At 33.9% G+C, this 19,126-nt stretch overlaps 2 protein-coding genes across 2 annotated transcripts; one reads left to right on the top strand and one right to left on the bottom strand.

Annotated features, from left to right (window-relative positions):
- Positions 1 to 700: 700 nt before the first annotated feature.
- Positions 701 to 4,667, bottom strand: bigmax. Its single transcript, XM_053747907.2, has 5 exons — positions 4,384 to 4,667; positions 3,632 to 3,708; positions 3,348 to 3,458; positions 2,308 to 2,505; positions 701 to 1,670 (listed from the first exon to the last, which is right to left on the bottom strand). Exons 1-5 carry the CDS (start codon positions 4,457 to 4,459, stop codon positions 1,503 to 1,505), a joined length of 630 nt encoding a protein of 209 aa, XP_053603882.1. The 5' UTR covers positions 4,460 to 4,667; the 3' UTR covers positions 701 to 1,502.
- A 1,669-nt stretch (positions 4,668 to 6,336) lies between these two features.
- On the top strand, positions 6,337 to 18,890 carry dmpd (dampened). The gene is made up of 9 exons (XM_064436064.1): positions 6,337 to 6,471; positions 6,782 to 7,085; positions 7,836 to 8,084; positions 8,605 to 8,800; positions 10,419 to 10,635; positions 11,535 to 11,733; positions 12,156 to 12,275; positions 12,765 to 13,058; positions 18,837 to 18,890. Exons 2-9 carry the CDS (start codon positions 6,816 to 6,818, stop codon positions 18,888 to 18,890), a joined length of 1,599 nt encoding a protein of 532 aa, XP_064292134.1. The 5' UTR covers positions 6,337 to 6,471; positions 6,782 to 6,815.
- The last annotated feature ends 236 nt before the right edge of the window (positions 18,891 to 19,126 follow it).

Raw genomic sequence — 19,126 nt, 5'->3', positions numbered from 1 at the left:
TAATAGTTAATAACCCCTTGTGTAGGGTAACCTCTCCTTTATCCTGATAATCTCATGGGAGCGTAGTCCCGGGGCGTCTGTTGAATATTTACTTAAAACAAAAAATGGCTTTTTAAAAGTGTGTTGTTACTATAACGGATCTCAAATTTGTCAAGGTGTCAATAAGTACAGTAACAGTTGCACATTTTAATTCCAGGTGAAGCGCCACTAAATGCTGAGAATGGGTCGAAATTCTACACCGGTGGAAGCCAATGGGGAGTTACGGATTTTGCTTGTGGTGACCGTGGTGCTGGGGTTACTTCTCATGCTGTCCTTACTCATGTGTTACGCATGCGTGCTGCGACGGCTGTGCTGCGGCGCGCCGCGCGAGCGCACTAAGCACGCGGCGTGTGCGAGAAGGACGGAAAGCTACCCCATGGGCGACGTCACGCTGCTCTCACAGCCCACTGAGAGTGAGCGGGTTTGATGTAGTACGAGCTTCAATGTTACTTAGGAAATTTATTATAATCTTATTGTAAGTACGAGTTTGTTTTACTTTCATATAAAAACAGGAAAAGATCCCTAGTTAAAATCCCATTTCGTGTTTTCTCTTTTCTTTCATTACAAAATTCGAGTTATATTTGCCCATCTTTACAAACTTTCGCGTTTAATATTCACATAGGTATATACGTAATTAGGAGTCCAAATAAAAACTATATAATAGAAACTATATAAATATTTTATTTTTTTTTAATCACGATTAAAGGCACTAAAACGTATTGTCACTACGATTTGTGTAAACATTATTGTATACTATATTAACAATTCTTATCTATAATCCAATGTCACAAAAAAAATCAAACTAAATTTTAAAATCTAAATTTATCTTAATGTGTCTGTAAATAATGTAAATATAGTCCAACTATTATTGCATAACTAAATTATGTCCGTGCTTAATTTAACTCTTACAAATAATATAAATCTATACAAAGTATATATACTTCTGACTATTTATTAAAATTCCTTAAAAATAGTAGAAAAATATTGTTCAATATTTTTTTCCTCAGAGACAGGTTGTTGTATAATATTAAAGTTTTGTAGCTCAAAGTCAATATGTTACTGTAGGAAATTTTCTTTAAATAATTAATATCTTGTCACTTGACCAACAAAGTCGCCTATATTCTTTAGAAAATTTTGTAACAATAAAGAGATTATGTCCAAACGATTTATTTGGAATAACATTTCGTCCAAATTTAATATAAGTAATAAGTATAAACAAAAATCTACAGTCCAAGAAAAAAATACCACGTTTGTATTTCACACAATCTACGCAAATAGATGATAAAAATTCTTCAATATTGTTTTATCCCGACGAATTAAAATTGATAAAGAAATAGAATTCATATAGGTAATCATTTGTTTATCACATAATATCATTGAAGGTCAATGATATCACTTTAAAAAATATTCTCCTTAAACGAATAAAAAATATTACTTATAATTATATTACAATAATAAAAAAATCAAGGTGTAAAGTTCTGTTCTCGCAAGACATCGTGCACCATGGTCCTCAGGGACTGCGGTTTGCAATATTCTTCGAGCCAGTTGAACACTCCTCCGGAGAACTCTGTGAAATTGTTGGTAGGCACTGACTCGAATGAGTCGAACAATTTGTCCATTATACCCTGAAACTGAACAAAAATAATGAATCAAATCATTTATTCAGAAATTAGGCCGTCACAAGCACTTTTCACGTCGAACGTATAGTATGCATTAAGCACAGATCTTCAAGCTGTTACAAAAGTAATTACAAGGTATTGTTTTATGTAAGTGGTACTACATTTCGTTGCAACGCAACCGAGGACATGCAGAGATGAGAGAGTCACTTCTGAAGGTCTAGTCTATCTCCGTGCCAAATTTCATCAAAATCTGTGCTAGCTACTTTTATAAACAAATGTATGCCATGTATGGAATTCACTTGAGGCAGCCCATGTGAAGGCGTGTCAGTCTGAAACGCGTACGTACGTTAATATTTAATGAATATATTATTACTAGCTGGACTCCGCGGTGTTACCCCGTAATTTTTGAAAAAAAAAACTTTTTTATGCGCGCCATCTACTTTATAAAGCACTATTGACTATACTGTTAGACTTTGAACCATTCGCGTACTTTCATGATAAAAAGAACCATTTGTGTTAATCCATGGTATCAGCTACCTAAATATCAAATTTCATAAAAATCGGCCCAGCCGTTTAAGCGTGATGAAATAACAAACATGCTTACAAACTTACGCCTTTATAATATTAGTGAGATATAAATGAAACTCACAACTTGAAACTTGTCCTGATCAGTTAGCCTCTGTTCATTGTGACCCGGCACGGAATGCTGGGCTTTAACAATCTGTTCGTAGTTAGTTTGCATGATGCGCAACGCCACCACATCCTTACGAAGGGCGTTCCGCTCCTCTTCCTGTCGCCGGCGCTGTTGCAGCAGATATTGGATGTAGTCGATCGACTTTTGGAGCACCTGGAATATGAGACACTACAATTTAGTCTCATTTTCATTATTATTACCTGTTAAGTATATTACATACCGATACTAATTATATAAACTTGTTCGGGGAACTTGGTGGCCCAAAATACAGGGGGGTTGTTAATTTTCAATGAATCTTGGTAGCTTGATTTGCTGTTGACTATACGGACTTCAGTCCATACCCCGTGCTAAGACACGTGTAGGCATCGGAGGCGATTAGACAAGCCATTCATGTTACAGCAGGATGGCCCAAGCCTCTAAATGGCGTTAGTTCAGCACAAAGCCAAGTTTAGCAACCCATTCAAAAAGAAAGAAATTTGAATTAGATGTGAATTTGAAAGAATTTTGGCTGTACAAAACCCAATCTCTACAATATTTATATGAAATTGCTAAATCTCATAAAGATAGAGCTACCTTCCTAGAATTATTTCTTATTGAGTTGTAATACACAGTGCCAGATTTTGTTCAAGTTGCCTAAACATTGGATGACTTCCACAACTACCATCTATATTCCTAAAATTTAAGGACTTAGTATTTCATTTCTAGGACACAATTTGTTGATACTTTATCAACACAAATTATAATTATTTATTTTTATTATAAAAATAATATTGGCAATGTATTTAGTCACCATATCTTTTGAGTTTGCAGATTTCATACATCAATAATTTAAAAAAATAAATTATATTATAAAGAGGAAAGATTTATATATCGGTATATTATAAATAAACTCAAAAAATTGGACATACATATATATACATATAAGCTGAACCTTCAAAAGTAATAGTAATATTTACCGCAGATAATGTTGCAGGTTGCCTACAAATAATACTTACAGCTGCTTTACTAGGTTTGTATCCCGAAGCATCAGTTTGTTGACAAGTCGGAACTAACTCTTGTAATGAATCATAGCCTTTCTTTATAGCATCTCTTCTTTTCTGTTCTGCCTGTAATAATAAAATATCCAAATTGAAACTTTCTTTGGCTAAATAATTCGCTACTCTGTCAGTCACCAACAACTCACAATTAATTTAACAAATAATTAAAAAAGAGAGGATAAAAGAGAGATATAATAGAAGACATTTTGTAAGAACTTTTTCAGTAAAAATAATATGATTACCTGAGTGTGTGCTTCCCTCCTTCTTTCTTTGAAACTCAGTGCTGATGCCTTGTTGTCACCACTGTCATCTTCATCTTCTGCAATATAAATAACAAAGCTGTAAATAGTTTAAAATCTAATCTCTTCTCTTGTCATGTAGATTTAAAAAATTACATTATGCTGTAGAATAAAACAATCAAATTAGACAAAACTATTTTAAAGCCTATAATAGGTTTTTCGATCAAAGTTTAATTATGATACAATAATAATTATGAATGGTTTAAAATTAACTACCTTCTAAGACAGAAATTGTTAATTACTGATGAAACAAATGTACGAAAGTACATGATAAAAACACTTTTATTAATTTGCTTCCAGATAAAGTTCTATAAATTATATCCAACCGTACTATATTTGATTGAGATTTTTAAAAAAATGTTGGTAGGTACAGTATATACGCACATGGTGGATTCAATTGGAAGATAACAACAATTACCTATTATGTAATGCCATTAAAAGTCATGGTTATGTTCATAACAGATATAACACATGTTGTTAATATGCATTTCTGTGGGACTGATTAAACCAAAACTGTACTAATCCCTAAGTGATAAAGGTACTTGCTATGCAAATCGTAAAAGGCGAACGAGAGGATAGTTTAGTAGGTCTTCAAAGTTTCTTTGTCCTTGGTGCATAGGTATGCAATAACAAAAATACAACTAACAATGTCATATTATTCACAATAAGAAATGAACATATGGTGATAAACTTACCCGAGTTGTGATTAGAAGAAGACGGTGTCTGATGAATATTTTGAATAGAACCACTACTACCACAGCGAGGATACATTATGTAAGGGTTTTGAATTGAATATAATTTGTTGGAATTTACTTTTGATTACTTTCATAAATTAAAAGTCATAACGATTGTTAAGTAACCGTATAACTATACATACTATCAGGTAGGTGCGTATTATGGGCTTTAATTTATCAATCCTGTTGTATTTGTTTATCTATTCCAAAATATTTTTCCACTCGATAGTATCAAATCAACTGGCATTGATGACAATGAGATGACATTCGATCCAACAATCACGTTGACATTGACACAATTCACTCATAAAAATAATAGCAAAGATTTAAACTTGGTAACTGAATACCGCGAATCATTCCATCATTAAATTTTCACTTGATCTATGAAACGAACGGTATCAAGTTTGTAGAATGTAGAGTTTTTTTTATAAGTGCTGTTCAATAAACCCTACAAATATGTAGGTAGTAGGAATTTTACAAATAAAATCCTTACAAATTAGTGCATTAAAAATGCTGTTCAATAAACCTTTATCAATTCATCATCACAAAATTGTATCTACGTAAGATTATAAGTCCCAACTTTTTCGAAGAAACGGTTCGAAGTCTCTTACGCCGACTTACAGTATTTTCATTAGATGTATTAATTCAGCCGAACCGGCATGGTCTCGATAGCTCAGTTGTCAAGAGCACTGTCCCAGATAGACAGGGGCGCGAGTTCAATTCTCGCTCGATTCCAGAATTTTTTCATCTCATTATTATTTTCAATATTAAGTTAAAAAGCGTGTGTGACATGTATAAGCAAATCCATTTAAAAATAACCATATTAACTTGTAACTTGTATATTTAGTCCATTAGTTCAAAGTTATTTTTGCCATAAACTTCCATCAGTCTGAACAGAAAAAAAAACCTAGTGTACATATTTGCACAAATTAGTTAGACAAAGTAATAAATCGTGAAGTATAATAATATATTTCATCGTGTATTAACGAATTTTGTGATTGATAACTAAAAATAAATCAAATCGCAGTTAATAGTAATCATACATTTTGTTTGCATGGTGATCTACTAGCGAGCCGAACAGTATCCTGACACGGATCCAGCATACATTGATTTTTCATTGCAGTAAATAAACGCCATAAAAATTAGGTACCCATTTTTCGTTCACACAATTCGGCGATAGTGTGCCGAATGCCGGCTGGAATTAGATTATTCATAGATATCGTGAAATTTCACAAAAGTGAAATCTAAATTCTATGAACTGAAATAGGGAGTATTACTGCACATTTATCCTTTCATTATGTAAGCATTCGTTTGTGAAAATATACAACAATGTAGCATACCGGGTACCGAAATATTGGGAAAAAAAGTTTTCCATAAGATAAAGAACCTTCGAAAACTATGGAAAACGCCTCACGTTGTAAAATCGAAAAGAAGCTCGCAACACGTCACACGTGAAAACTTATTAAAATATGGACTTCATACAGGTAAGATCTTCAGTCAAAATCAAGTTTATATCAGTTTATGACCACAGTTGACCAAATAATGCAGAACATAACCTAATAGTGTTATTATTTTCAGGATAATCCACTAAATGCTTCCTTTTTCCTTTAAACTCGCATCACGATCGCGTAGAAGGTATTTTTGGTCCTAAATCTGCAACAATATTGAAAATGTTACCTCCATTGGCAATGTTTGTGTACCTTAGTTGTACCAGTAACGCCATCTGCGCTGAGCCTTTGCGTAAAATTATTATTATATTACTTTAAATAAATATAACAAAAAGTCAACGAGATACTTAATTAATTTAATTTTAACAAACATTATACAAATAGATGTACGTTGAGTTGATTGATCCTTCTGATGTGCAACTTATTTTTTCAAATGGCAATCTTTTCACTTAATTTCCAACTCCCTCCAACCAACAAAACCAAACCCACAAAAAAATATTTTTTGTGAAAGCGTAGCGCGTTTGAAACTACTGCGTCTCATTAAAATTTTGTTCATATTAAAAATCTATTTAATTAACAAAACATGTTCATGAACTCTTGAGTGAGTGATTAATCTTACTTTCTTTTGAAATAACTTGGATTGCATAAATGCTTTGCTTTAGTATATTTTCATGAGATTATATTCGAGCGATCTAGCCGTCCATGGCCACCATTTTAGAATATGCTCTGCATTGCACTTTAAATTGTTTTTATTTCAATGAAAAATGTTATATTCTAGTGTTGATTGATTAATAGTTTTATTCAATATTTCAATAACTGTTCGTTTAAAATTATAATAGTGCTATAGAAAAGGGAAATCGCAAGATTTTTTTACCAATAGTGAAGTTGAAGTGAATTGAGATAAAATTTAGTTTTCAGAAATAAAATTAAATTAATCTGGGAAAGATGGTGTCTACAAGGCAAATGAGTAGCGTGGGAGGCAGTGGTAGTAGTGAGGGAGCAGGTCCTCACATCGAGCCAGCGGCAGTGTCGCGCGTGACCAGACATTCAAGCGCTCTTCTCCCTGGTGGCTCTTCTCCTCACGCCAGCTCGTCAAAGTGCACAACCATAGTGCCAGCATCAAAAGCAGCTACAAATTTTCTTGATCTGCCAATTGAAGTCATAGATAAGATCTTTAGCTACTTGGGATTCAAGACTGTATCACAAATGCGAATGGTTAATATTTTATTTCTATGCTTTGGTCAAAAATTAGTTTAATATTCTCCTTTATTTTTAAATTCATGATCTAATCAACATTATCATTTTCTGAAGCTTAACACTATTATTACTCCATGTGATCTGTGTGTTTATAAAAATTTAAACTTAGACGCAACAATCTAGGTTACATAAATTTCTAATTGTGTAATGATTCACTACCATCAACAATTTCAGCACAATTGTGGGTGCCCATTTTATAGATTTGTAATAACAATATGTATTTGGTCAGATATTTCCAAATCATCTAAGGGCACATTTGCTTATTGACATTAAGATTGTATTACAATCAAATTTATTTTTTCAAATGCATTGATGATTTTTCATAAATATTTCCAAGGAGGGTTAAGATCAGGCAGGCAACCTGTTGTAAAATCAGAGTGTAAACTTCAATATTTAGGTTAATTTTTTATGCTGAATAAGCTGTTTATATGCTGATGATATGCTGTTGCATATCATCCTTGATGACATGGCCAATACATGTCATTGTTTACTTGAAATATTAAAATATATAATTAGAGGATTGTTTGATGATTGTCCTATGTTGGGGAAGAGGTCAATATACCTATCTGTTGGATCTGTAGGGAGTTCATTTTTTTATCTCTTAGCCCTACAACTACACAATTTGTGCTTATCAAAACTTTGCTAAATATCCTCTTGAAACTTTAGTAATGGAAGTTATAAATTGTAATATTGCATTTCTGTTGACAGGTGAATCGACAGTTTAATACAATATGTAGCACTATTTTAAATTCAACTTTTCAACGTCTTCAAAATCAGATGTTGCACAGATTCCAATCAATAAAAGCAAAGATGCCACGTCGAGAATCCGCTCGTAGGAGTCATCCATTGGCTTGTGAATCCGACATCATTGAAACTTTGCACATGAGGCTAAGCCTTCTGCAAATGACTTTTGGTAAACACATTGAAAGGAAACATTGCTGTTTCTTTCCAGGAGAGGTAATTTTTATTATTTTTATCTTATCCTAATATTATAAATGAAAAAGTATGTATGTTTGTTTGTTACCTCTTCATACTCAATCTATTCAACCAATCTTTTTAAATTTTGCATATATGTAGTTTTGAGTATGAAGAATAGCTTTCATCCCGGAAAATTAATGCGGGCGAAGCCGCGAGATTAAACTAGTTAATATTTTCATAGTGCCATGTGTAATAGACCCCTCAAAATTATATAACAAATTTACAGCTATCACCGAATAATCCTAATACTATACAACATAAAGATGGATTGATTTCTTATTTTGTAATTTGTGATATTGATTAGAAGATGGCGCGTTGGACTCGTATTTTATTTTTTATTAGAATTATTCAATCTGAAATTGACAAATCACACAGGTTGGGTTAGCCACAAAATTCGAGACTTATGGCATACTAACTCAACAACAGTGAATACATTTGATTTGATACTATATTTATTTATACTTAATATACAACACTAAACAATTACTTTGTATTTTAGATACTGGATGAGGTGTACAGTATTTTGTCATATTTAAAAACAACAACCAAATTAGCTAGACCTTATAAGGTCACTGATGAGCTTTTTGATTTAACCACCATGGCCATGGAATACTTCAAAGAGCACATAGAGCCTAATTTGCCAGAAATTACCTATTTTGGAACTGATTTCTTTGACATCACTACTGCATTTTCACGTGAGTATCTATTTTATCAAAACTCTAAGAAATCTGTCTTAATTATTTGAACCTAATGACCACAAAATAAAATAAATTCTTAACTAACATGACAAAGTGAAAGAGAATAAATAAATTCTTATAGTAAATGAATAAATATATATATATGAAAATATAATAAATTAACTAACAAGTCACAAAATGAAAGAACATTTTCATAATTTCATTTTAATAAGAGAAATGCTAATAAGCTAAGCATTTATAAGTTCATACTTGTGAAATTAACTGAATTTATGTGCACTTCTGTGGAGTTTACTTCGTACATGTTTTTTAATGACAGCTCAATTTGAGTTCTATTGTCATCAATACATATAATAAAACAGTAGAAAATACAATTTAATTATTATGTATATTTACAATGTACAGAACATTGTAAATATACATAATAATTAAATTAGGCAATAGAGTCATAGTAATAAAGTAAGAACATGAAAAAAAAAAATATATGTCTTGTATGTTTGTCTGTTTGTACACGCTAATCTCCGGAACTACTGGACGGATTCGAATGAAACTGTTTTGTTATAAAGCTATTAAGCCTGGGCAATATATAGGGTGTAAATGATTTTGAAAACTGGAAGACCTGAAGGAGGACTATGTTGGTCCAGCTAAACTATAGGAAATATAGAAATGACGACTTAACAAAAATTGTTCAGTCTGATGAGCATTTTCCATTGAGGTATAAAAATCGAAGATCTGGAACACCTGATGCAGACCTATGATGGTCCAGCTAAACTATAGGAAATATAGAAATGACGCCTTAACAAATGTTGTTCAGCCTGATGAGCATTTCCTGGCAAAGTATAAAAATCGAAGATCTGAAACACCTGAAGAAGAGTTATAATGGTCCAGCTAAACTATATAAATATGAAAGAGAAAGTGTGTCTGTTTGTTTGAGGTGATTTTTGAAGTGGAGGTAGAGAGCTGGAGTGTCATAGGCTACTTTTGCCGCGGGGGAAATGTACTAGCTGTTGCAGCTAGCTAGTACATTATAAATAAGAAAATCTGTTTTACATTTTCTTTGAATCATACTTATCTGGTGCTGGTACCCATTTTGTGTGAGGTCTGACTTTATGTATTGCTAGTGTATGATTTTCTAGGGCTATATGCCTAATAGGTCATTAAATTAGTCATGGACATATTTTATTATTACATAAAAAGCAAAACCCTTCTTTTTTTGTAAAGAGATAAAAATATAGAGTAAAGATCTTAATTTTGGACTTTCTCACCCCTGTTTCTGTGACATGTATGAGATGCTGGTTTGGTCATCTTTCTGATGTGATATGAAACATCTTTCTTGCTAATCTAGACATTATACTAGGCATCCTTATGTATTATGCAAAACGAAATATATCATCAACTAGAGTACAGGTTTCTTCATGATGTTCACTAAGTGGTCTATGGTCTATGAAACTACACATACGTCAGATTAGGATTCGAACCTGGGAGATTTCTATCACCAAATCTTTAAATAACATTTCAGCGGGGGAGAGTAGCAAGTCATATATGTGCTTAGACATACGTCAGATTAGGATTCGAACCTGGGAGATTTCTATCACCAAATCTTTAAATAATATTTCAGCGGGGGAGAGTAGCAAGTCATATATGTGCTTAGACTCGCCGCCGCCGAGCGGCTTCGAGTCGTCATCGCAGCAGCAGGGCGGCAGCTCGTCCTGCGACCGCCGCGTGTCCTCCCTCAATCTGTACATGGAGGAGAGCCTGCCCCCTTCCCCGCCACCGCCGCAAAGCAATATGGTGCTCCGGAAACGGATACACCGTATCAAGCAAGGGATGAAGAAGTTAGTTGTGACTTTTTTGTCTTAATTTTTAAATATTAACCCAAAAAGGTTAGTTGTTATTTCAGTTTAATATCTAAGTTTCTTTATTCCATCGCGATTCCTAAACTCTTCTCAGATGCAATGTGATAGATATCCTAATATTCGTTGCATTATCTCAGGTAATATTGTGACAGTTAGGAAAGATCTAGGACATGATCTGTGTTTTATACTTAAAAATATAAAAAGCATGCGCTAAAGCGATAACATTGTTATGGCGGCGTGCATTGACGCACGACTCTAACTCACTCGCAACCTCTTATCTGTCAGATTACGTGAAGACTACTAGAATATAATAATGTGGTAAATCATCATTATCCATGCAATTATCTAAGCCTGGATCGATTACATTCTCATATAAATTAATATAGTGTATGAAATCCCATCACACATATTTTAATTTTCTTTTTACATTCACATTACGTACTTACATTTAAATTCCATCTTAATCCTGTTTTCATTTATTATGTGAAAGTCCTAGAAAATTGCCTGTTTTTTAAATGTTAAAAATAATTTAGACTTTGGGCGCAGGCAGATCCTAACAAAATTACAAGTTAAGTAATAGTTATTTAGTTTTAAAAATGATTTATTAATTTCGATGATGTTTTAACTTTGTTTATATACATAAATCATATTGTAAAAGCTAGAATGTAAGAGTCAATTAAGGGAAAAAGTGATATTGACATGATATTGTAATCTGGATGTAGATGGTATTAACCTCTATTTAAAAAGAGGGTTTTTCATTTCTGTTTCGAAAGTGTTAGAGAAATAATTCTGTAACAGATTTAATGTGTTACATTTATGAATGTGTTATACTCATTGTGGTGTTTTTGAGAGAGTACATGACATAAATTTATTTCTAGGTACAATGATCAGCTATCGGCATTGCGTAGTGACCTGCGCAGTTGCAAGCGCAAGACTGCCCTGCAGCAGAAACAGATTGCAGAACAACAGAAGCAGATCGCCGAGCAGCAGAAGCAGACGTTAGAATATGCTAATCGCCTGGACGATTATGACAAGAAGAATGAAGAGACTAGCCGCAAATTTCAAACTCTGTTACAGGTTTGCATATTTTATTAAATTGTATATAATATGGGCTCGACGACAGAAAAAGGTTTCAGTGTGGTTGGCAACAGATAGATGGTCCAAGACAAAAATGTGTGGAGGACAGAAGGAGAGGTCCTTGCTCAGCAGCGGGACACGTAAACAGGCTATAAAGATATACATACATAATATTTTCATTATTCGTGCTGTTCCCATATATGTGCATATAGCTCATCATTTTATTAATTTCTTTTGAATTTAATGTAAAAGACACATTACACTTTGCATTCATTCATAAAAGCGTTCGATTTCAATGTTTTATTGCCACTTTGCAATCTCAATGTTCGCAAACTTATTTTGGGGTTTACTGAATCTTTTGTCGATAGGTATATATTTATGATTTGTATCGTTAACGAGGTGGTACTTGCGTGGTGTTGCAGGAGCTGAACAAATGCAAGACGGAGCTGCAGTACTGGCGCTCGCGGTCGCCGGCCGTGCCGCCGCTGTGCGCCGAGTGCGGCGCCGAGTTGCGGCTCGAGCCTGCAGACTCGCTCGCGCAGGTAACCTTATATACCATTTGGCTACTTTTTTGTTTCGAATTAAAAAAAATCCTCAGTACTCCTTATATAATTTAAAAAATGCTACAAATAAATATTTTTTTCTTATAAAGATTTGTATAACAATGTTTAAATTTATGTTTTGTATATAAAAAGTGTTCCTTGTTGTAAGTATATGTTAGTTTCTAAACTCTGTTACCTAATTACTATATCAAGCTTGTGTTTTGGAATTCAGTGTTCGATTGTATGTATATTTTTGTAATTTTTTTATTCAGAAGCTAATGTGGGGAGTTAAGGATAAAAAGAGTAACAATGGGTTAGAAGAATGGTTGTATATAGAAGTAAAATTGATTGTGATAAAGTGCGTTTGCGACATTTGTGTCATCGGTAAATTATGTGTGTACTTAAATATTGCTAGGTAGGAGATTTCGGGTGATATCATTAATAAAAAGCACTAGCGGCGAACATAACCCATGGAAATATAAATTGCAGTGGGTGGCCGGCACTAGCGGTACCAGCGGCACCAGCGGCACCAGCGGCACCGGCGGCACCAGCGCGGAGACGGCGGAGACGGAGACGGAGACGGCGAGCGCTAGCAGCAGCCAGGCGGGCGCGGACAGCGCGGGCACGCGGCGCCGCGCGTCGGGCGAGGCGGGGGCGGGGGCGGGGGCGGGGGCGGGCGCGGGGGCGGGGGCGGGGGCGGGCGCGGGGGCGGGGGCGGGGGCGGGCGCGGGCGCGGGCGCCGACCGCAAGAGGCGCCGCCTCACGCGCCCGCGCAAGCAAGCCGTGAGTCCCGCTCGACGTCAGCCGCTTTGAACCGTATGTCTGACCGGTAGACACCTTCGGCCTTTCAGGCGTTTTAAGCGATATGCTCTGACCCATTTTAATGCCCGAAGCCGAGGTTCGCTTCGACCTGAACGCCTTTTATGCTGTTACCGTTTCGACTGTCGCCATATTTCCTCCGGTTGAGCAGTAAAGGTCGATGTAGCGACCAACTGCGAGTAAACAGTGTTGTAGTTTTCAAAAATATTGCTTGACACAAAGTCCCTTTCTCATTTTTACATATGCAGTCTGATAACCGATAACGATTACAAACAGTGCTAAATTATGCACTACTTTATACTATTTTTTTTCGTTAATTCAGTAATGGGGTCCCCTATATTCAAGATGAAATATAAAAACCCCACGACGCGAAAATTAAAAATTATTGTTTTTGCGACAAATGTGTAAGTTCACTTTGTATCGTGGTATCGGTTAAAATTTCTATTTCAAACTTATAATGACCCGGGGCACCATTATTTGATAACAAAATCAACATAACTGATATTTTTATTTATTAACAGAACTTATATTCCTAATAAAGAGCATAGCGAATTAGTTAACAATTTAACGCAATTATATTCATACCATTTTGCCACCCATCTTGTTTTAGGGGCATGCACGCATATTGTTGCGCGTGCGCTGTTTTGCATGGAATTGTGCTGTGTTTTGTATACATGCATTAAAATTCCATACAATGATGTAGTACGGAGTTCACGTGTTGTAGCCAAACTGATGTCAAAACTTCACTCAAAACACTAAACTTTGTACAGTAGAAGATTGATTCCAATGATGACTATTATTTCTAAAAATCTGCAATTCACTGGTAAACCCGGGTCAATTTCATTAATATTTTAGAACATTATAAATAAATGAGTCGTTGTTTTTACAATAATGCTCTTGATTAAACTACCGTGGGAAATATGCTTGATATGTTGCTGGGTAAAAATGTGCAATAGTCGCCATGGGCAAAATGGGTTCATAAACTTCCGTTGCACATTTTCTTCCTGTCATTCTATCAATGCTTCTAGTATCTTGGAAATTTACTTGGAATAATAATTTAATAGTTTCTGATTAATTTTTAGTTAATCATGAATATTTTAATCATGCTCAACTAAACATTATTCAGTTTTATATACTTTTTGAAACAAATAACATTTGAAAATATTTCAATTACAGGTTACATAATAACCATATGTTACATATTAAGAATATAGCTTTTATTTAATAATTAGTAATTCACCGATGTTCTGCTGCTTAGTAAATATTACTTTTCCTATCCATTTAAAATATCTATACGCGTAGTGCGAGTTTTTAATTCGAAATCGATCATTTTCATTGTTTTCAGTCAGACGAAGCCAACTAATCACATTGCCGCGTGGTTATCCACATGTTTTAATGCCACATTGTGATTGTTTGGCTGCATCCGCCTCAAAAAATAATCGCGATCGAGTTAGAATTGCAAACTCGTAACTAAGCACTCTGTTCTGTGTGTATGGAAGTGTGTTAAAAATCAGGATTTTATTCTATCTTCCTAGGCCTAATACGCGTTCATGGTTCGAAACGACTCAATCAAATCATTACCTCTTTCGCTCTTGTGTCGTAGAAAAACATGAACCGCGACTAAGGCGTTTTGTTTATTTTCGAATATTTATTTTCTATTATTTATTAATGGTTGAGTCACGTCGTTGCTTGGGCTTGATGTGGTGTCCTCGTCCGTGTTGACCCTACCTCTGGTATCCAATGTTGAGTGGGGATGCTTTCTCTATCAAACCTATCCATCGAGCAGTTACGTTTTAACTGCTAATTGTGTGTGATTGTAGCGCAAAAGACAATTGTTGTAAATCATAATATTATATAGTAGCAGATGAACTCGTTCTCGTAAATATTGCAAATTTATTTTTCAGGGCAGTATTCTTATACCAAATGGATAGATAGATTTCTTTATGACAAACTAGGTACAATTTGTAGTTGCTTATAGATGAATGGAACTAATGCAAATATTGTGATTGAGAAATAATGTCAGGATTGCAATAATGCAACAGCAGGTTTGTTGTAGGGTTTATGTATATAATAAAAATAATGCTAGTTAATATAAGAATTAATAATAACTAGTGTTCTCACAGTGCTCAGGCATATCCATATTACTGTAATACAAAGTAATGATTCATTCCAGTCGATTTACAGTATGCACAAACCATATCAAATAGCAAAATGTAAAACTTACCTCAATGATACAATGAATTATGGTAGTTGCTGCTAAGTTCGCACGAGAATTTTATTCCATTCCAACCGTAAACGTCAAATTTTACAATGCATGTATTGACTTAACGATGAAACTTGACTTTACACGCGAAGTTTTTGACGTGATTAATGTCACGAAACTTATTTTCATGGGATGTTAGTTTCGTAATGTATTAATTAAGGCTTTACAGTCATTGCGCTCAATACGGGCAAAATCTCAATTTACCAGTTCTAAAAATATTAATACAAGCAAGATATATATGGGTTAACGCTAAGCAAAAATGTACCACACACATGCGCACGACACTTTTTGAAATTTTCATTACCCCAGCGTCCCTAGCGGCAAGTTCGCTCGTTAGCCCTCATTTTGTGAAATAAATTGTAATAAACGCGAAATTAATTCGTGTGCAAACGAAGCTCCGAGTGCTTTCTGCAAGACCAATATGTCTTATCTGATGATCCTGATCTGGGCCTGTCTTATTACAACTCGATGAGTTTATAAGAAACGTTTGTAATATATTTACATTTGTGTAGCGATAATAATTAATATTAGTTTAATTTTAGGTATTACAGCCCTGATCACCTTTTTAATATTAAATAGATGTTCAGATACTTGTGTATGGAGGTGACGGACAGTGTTGTGTTTATTTGTAAATAGTTAAAAAATCACATGTGTAATGTACAAATAAATATATTTATGATTATATAAATATACAAACCTTGTATAAATTAAATATTTTTGTGACATGGTGTATAGTTAGCAGCAGTAGTTGCAGCATAAAATATTTTCCATACATTGCGTGTTATAAGATGTTCTCGGGCTTCACACAGTTTTTGCATCATGTCACTCGACGACGTCAAAACATATCAACCAAAATTCAACGAGCAATTCCTATCATGTTAACATGTCTGTGCAACGTAACATGATATCATGTTAACCAAATTATACCGTATTCCAGATATTAAACATTTAATCGCACAAACATCAATGTGTAATCTGTAACAAATTTGGTTAATTCATTGAAACAGTTCACTATTTTCAAATCCCCGCATTCACCGTTAACATTTCAGAGTTTTTGAATGTACATTTAATAAATGGAAGATATACGTAGGGAGTTTGTATTTTGTTGTAATTAATGTATTTTAAAATCTATAAAAGCTTGTAATAAAAGCACTTCAGTGCATGTTGATCACCTACCTGTTTGGACAATAAATTAAAGCTATTAGTTACCAATTTCTGTCAAGTCTGCCACAGTAGTGAACATGCATTAGATTTTGCCTTAACAATGCTTTAATATCGACAATCATCGAGTACCTACTGACGGAAGAATATATTTTTATTGTAATTTTAAAGGGTAAAATGCTCATGCGTGTTCCCAAATAAGGCGAGACAAAGTGCTCGTTCAATATCTTTGCCATGTTATAATTGTGTATATAGTTACGTTTGTACATACTATGTATGCTGTGTGTAGAACTGTAGATTGTTTCACATTTTAGAGCTGTAAGACAAATTATAGAATTCAGAGACCACAATATTTTTAACGTGGTGATGCAATGTTATTCCTCGTTAGTGTGCGCTCTCAGCGCTCTTTTTACGTTAGGACAGTCTCCCATTCGGAGAGCGCTTGTCGTATTTGGTTATTCCTGATTCTACAGACGTCATATTTTGTCGTGCAATGTATAATTTTAGTACACTATTTTAATGTAAACAAAGAGTTTCGAAATGATGAAGGCTATGATATTTTTATATATTCCGATCAGAGTTGTATATGAAACGTACAATTAATACCTCAGGGTATATCGAAATTCTTTTGATCTTTTGAAAGTATATATTTCAACTTCAAATGAGTTGGAATACTTGCATTATTATTTAGCCTATTTTAGTCACTTTGTGTACATAATAATATAGCTTTTAAGTAGCTTTGTTTATTTTTCAATTTCATGACTAGCTTTTGTCTTTGAATAAAAGATCGCTACACCGAACGTTCGGAGCAAAATTAAATGTATTATTGTTGATAAAATTTAAATTGATTTTTGGCTTGTTTACAACAATGTGGTATACTTACGTAGCGCTGCCCAGCCAATGTATTTCTTACATCCTACACTTTTTTATTTATTATACAAATCGTGGTTAATATTGTAAATATTAATTTCTTTGAAATGTGAAAAAGAAATACATAATAAAAGTTTGTTAATGATTGCAGAAAAAATGTGCCTACCACTGATATTTCGCCTAATTGTAAATGAATATCATTGATTTATATTTTGAGTTTCTTGTTACAATATTGTATTACCTGCACATTTCTTTATTATAAAAATATGCACGTGAGCATGTTTAGTAAAACACGTGAAAATCAATTCGACTAAAATGTGAATTATTATATTGATCACTATTATGACGTAGCTATTACTAATTTTGCTAAATGTGCTTAGGTGCATATTCCTTGGTTCAGTAGTGCAATACATGAATTTTACTACCATTGAATGGCGTTATTTTGGCGAATATGTAGTTTTTTGAAACTTTAAAATTATTACGATAGGGCTGTAAATTAAGGTTTAAATAGTTCGTTTTGTGAAACCCTTTTAAAAAGTGCACTAAAGCATAGTGGGAGTTTATGTTGTGCTCTGGGGAGTGTGTACAACCAGCAAGACTGTCAATTGCTGTAGAAATCCTCTTACATAGTATATTGATATAGTATTTTTATTAGACAAAAATACAATAAATGTGTGAAGTCCAATAAGTAATTTGTTTAAATAAAATTCCAAATCCTTAACTTTTCCTGCTTTACTTAGATCTTATTATACTTAAAAACACGTAAGTAATTAGAGAGCTCGTAGGGTTTTGGTAATGGATCAATAAAAAATCATAAAAGTTATATAGGATTTTGGTATTTTACGATTTTATAGATTTCAAAGAAAATAATTCATAATAATTACATATGCGATCTTTTGATCCGTCAACCGAAATTGCGCTAATTCGGCTGAACAACTTGATATGTCACCATTTTCATCATGACTAATAGTGCAGATCCGATGTTCCAGATCTTCGATGTTTACACGTCAACAGAAAATGCTTGTCAGGCTGAATATCTTTTGGGCGTCATTTCCTTATAAGTATTTAGTTCATAATATAAACTACTCTGTGATTTAGTTGCTATATGGTGCCGCCATGGACTTAGTAGGTAGGTAATTCCATGGGCGCGGCGTCAGGCAGGTGTTCCAGTTTTCTAAATTAAGAATTAAGGCTAGCTATATGTATTTTCAACAAAATCTTTCTAGTAATTAAAGAGATAAGGAATGCTTTTTTAAATTCATGCTAATTACAAAACTTTTTTTGGAAACGATATACAGTATGTACTTACTTTACAGACTTTCTGCTTTATTATATGTATTAGATTGATATTGATATTTTGGATTAACAGTATTATTTGGGAACATTAATTCCAGGTCATGCAGTAAAGTCAAAGCTTCTAAATTTAATACGGCAACGACGTTTTACAGAACATCAAGACTGGTACAAGATTGTACCGCATGCAAGTTAGTCACGGCATCTAGGTTCACTTGAACGTTTGAAGACACGGGGTCGATTAGTTAGGGTTTGAGATAGTCTGTGGGTTGAGTCAGTCAATGAAATCTGTCGCGATCATGTGTATGTGTACAGATAAATAAATAGGGATTTAATTTATCTATGATAATATTCTTTGTTTATTTTTTTGTTATTTGCATCAATATATAAATAATGTGCTACGCTAGTAATAATATACGTAGTTCAATGGTTACCTATCTTAAAC

The sequence above is a fragment of the Plodia interpunctella genome, chromosome 7, assembly GCF_027563975.2.
Source record: "Plodia interpunctella isolate USDA-ARS_2022_Savannah chromosome 7, ilPloInte3.2, whole genome shotgun sequence".
NCBI lineage: Eukaryota > Metazoa > Arthropoda > Insecta > Lepidoptera > Pyralidae > Plodia > Plodia interpunctella.
The sequence above is the reverse complement of the archived record's forward strand: the minus strand, read 5'-3'. Positions and strand labels throughout refer to the sequence as shown.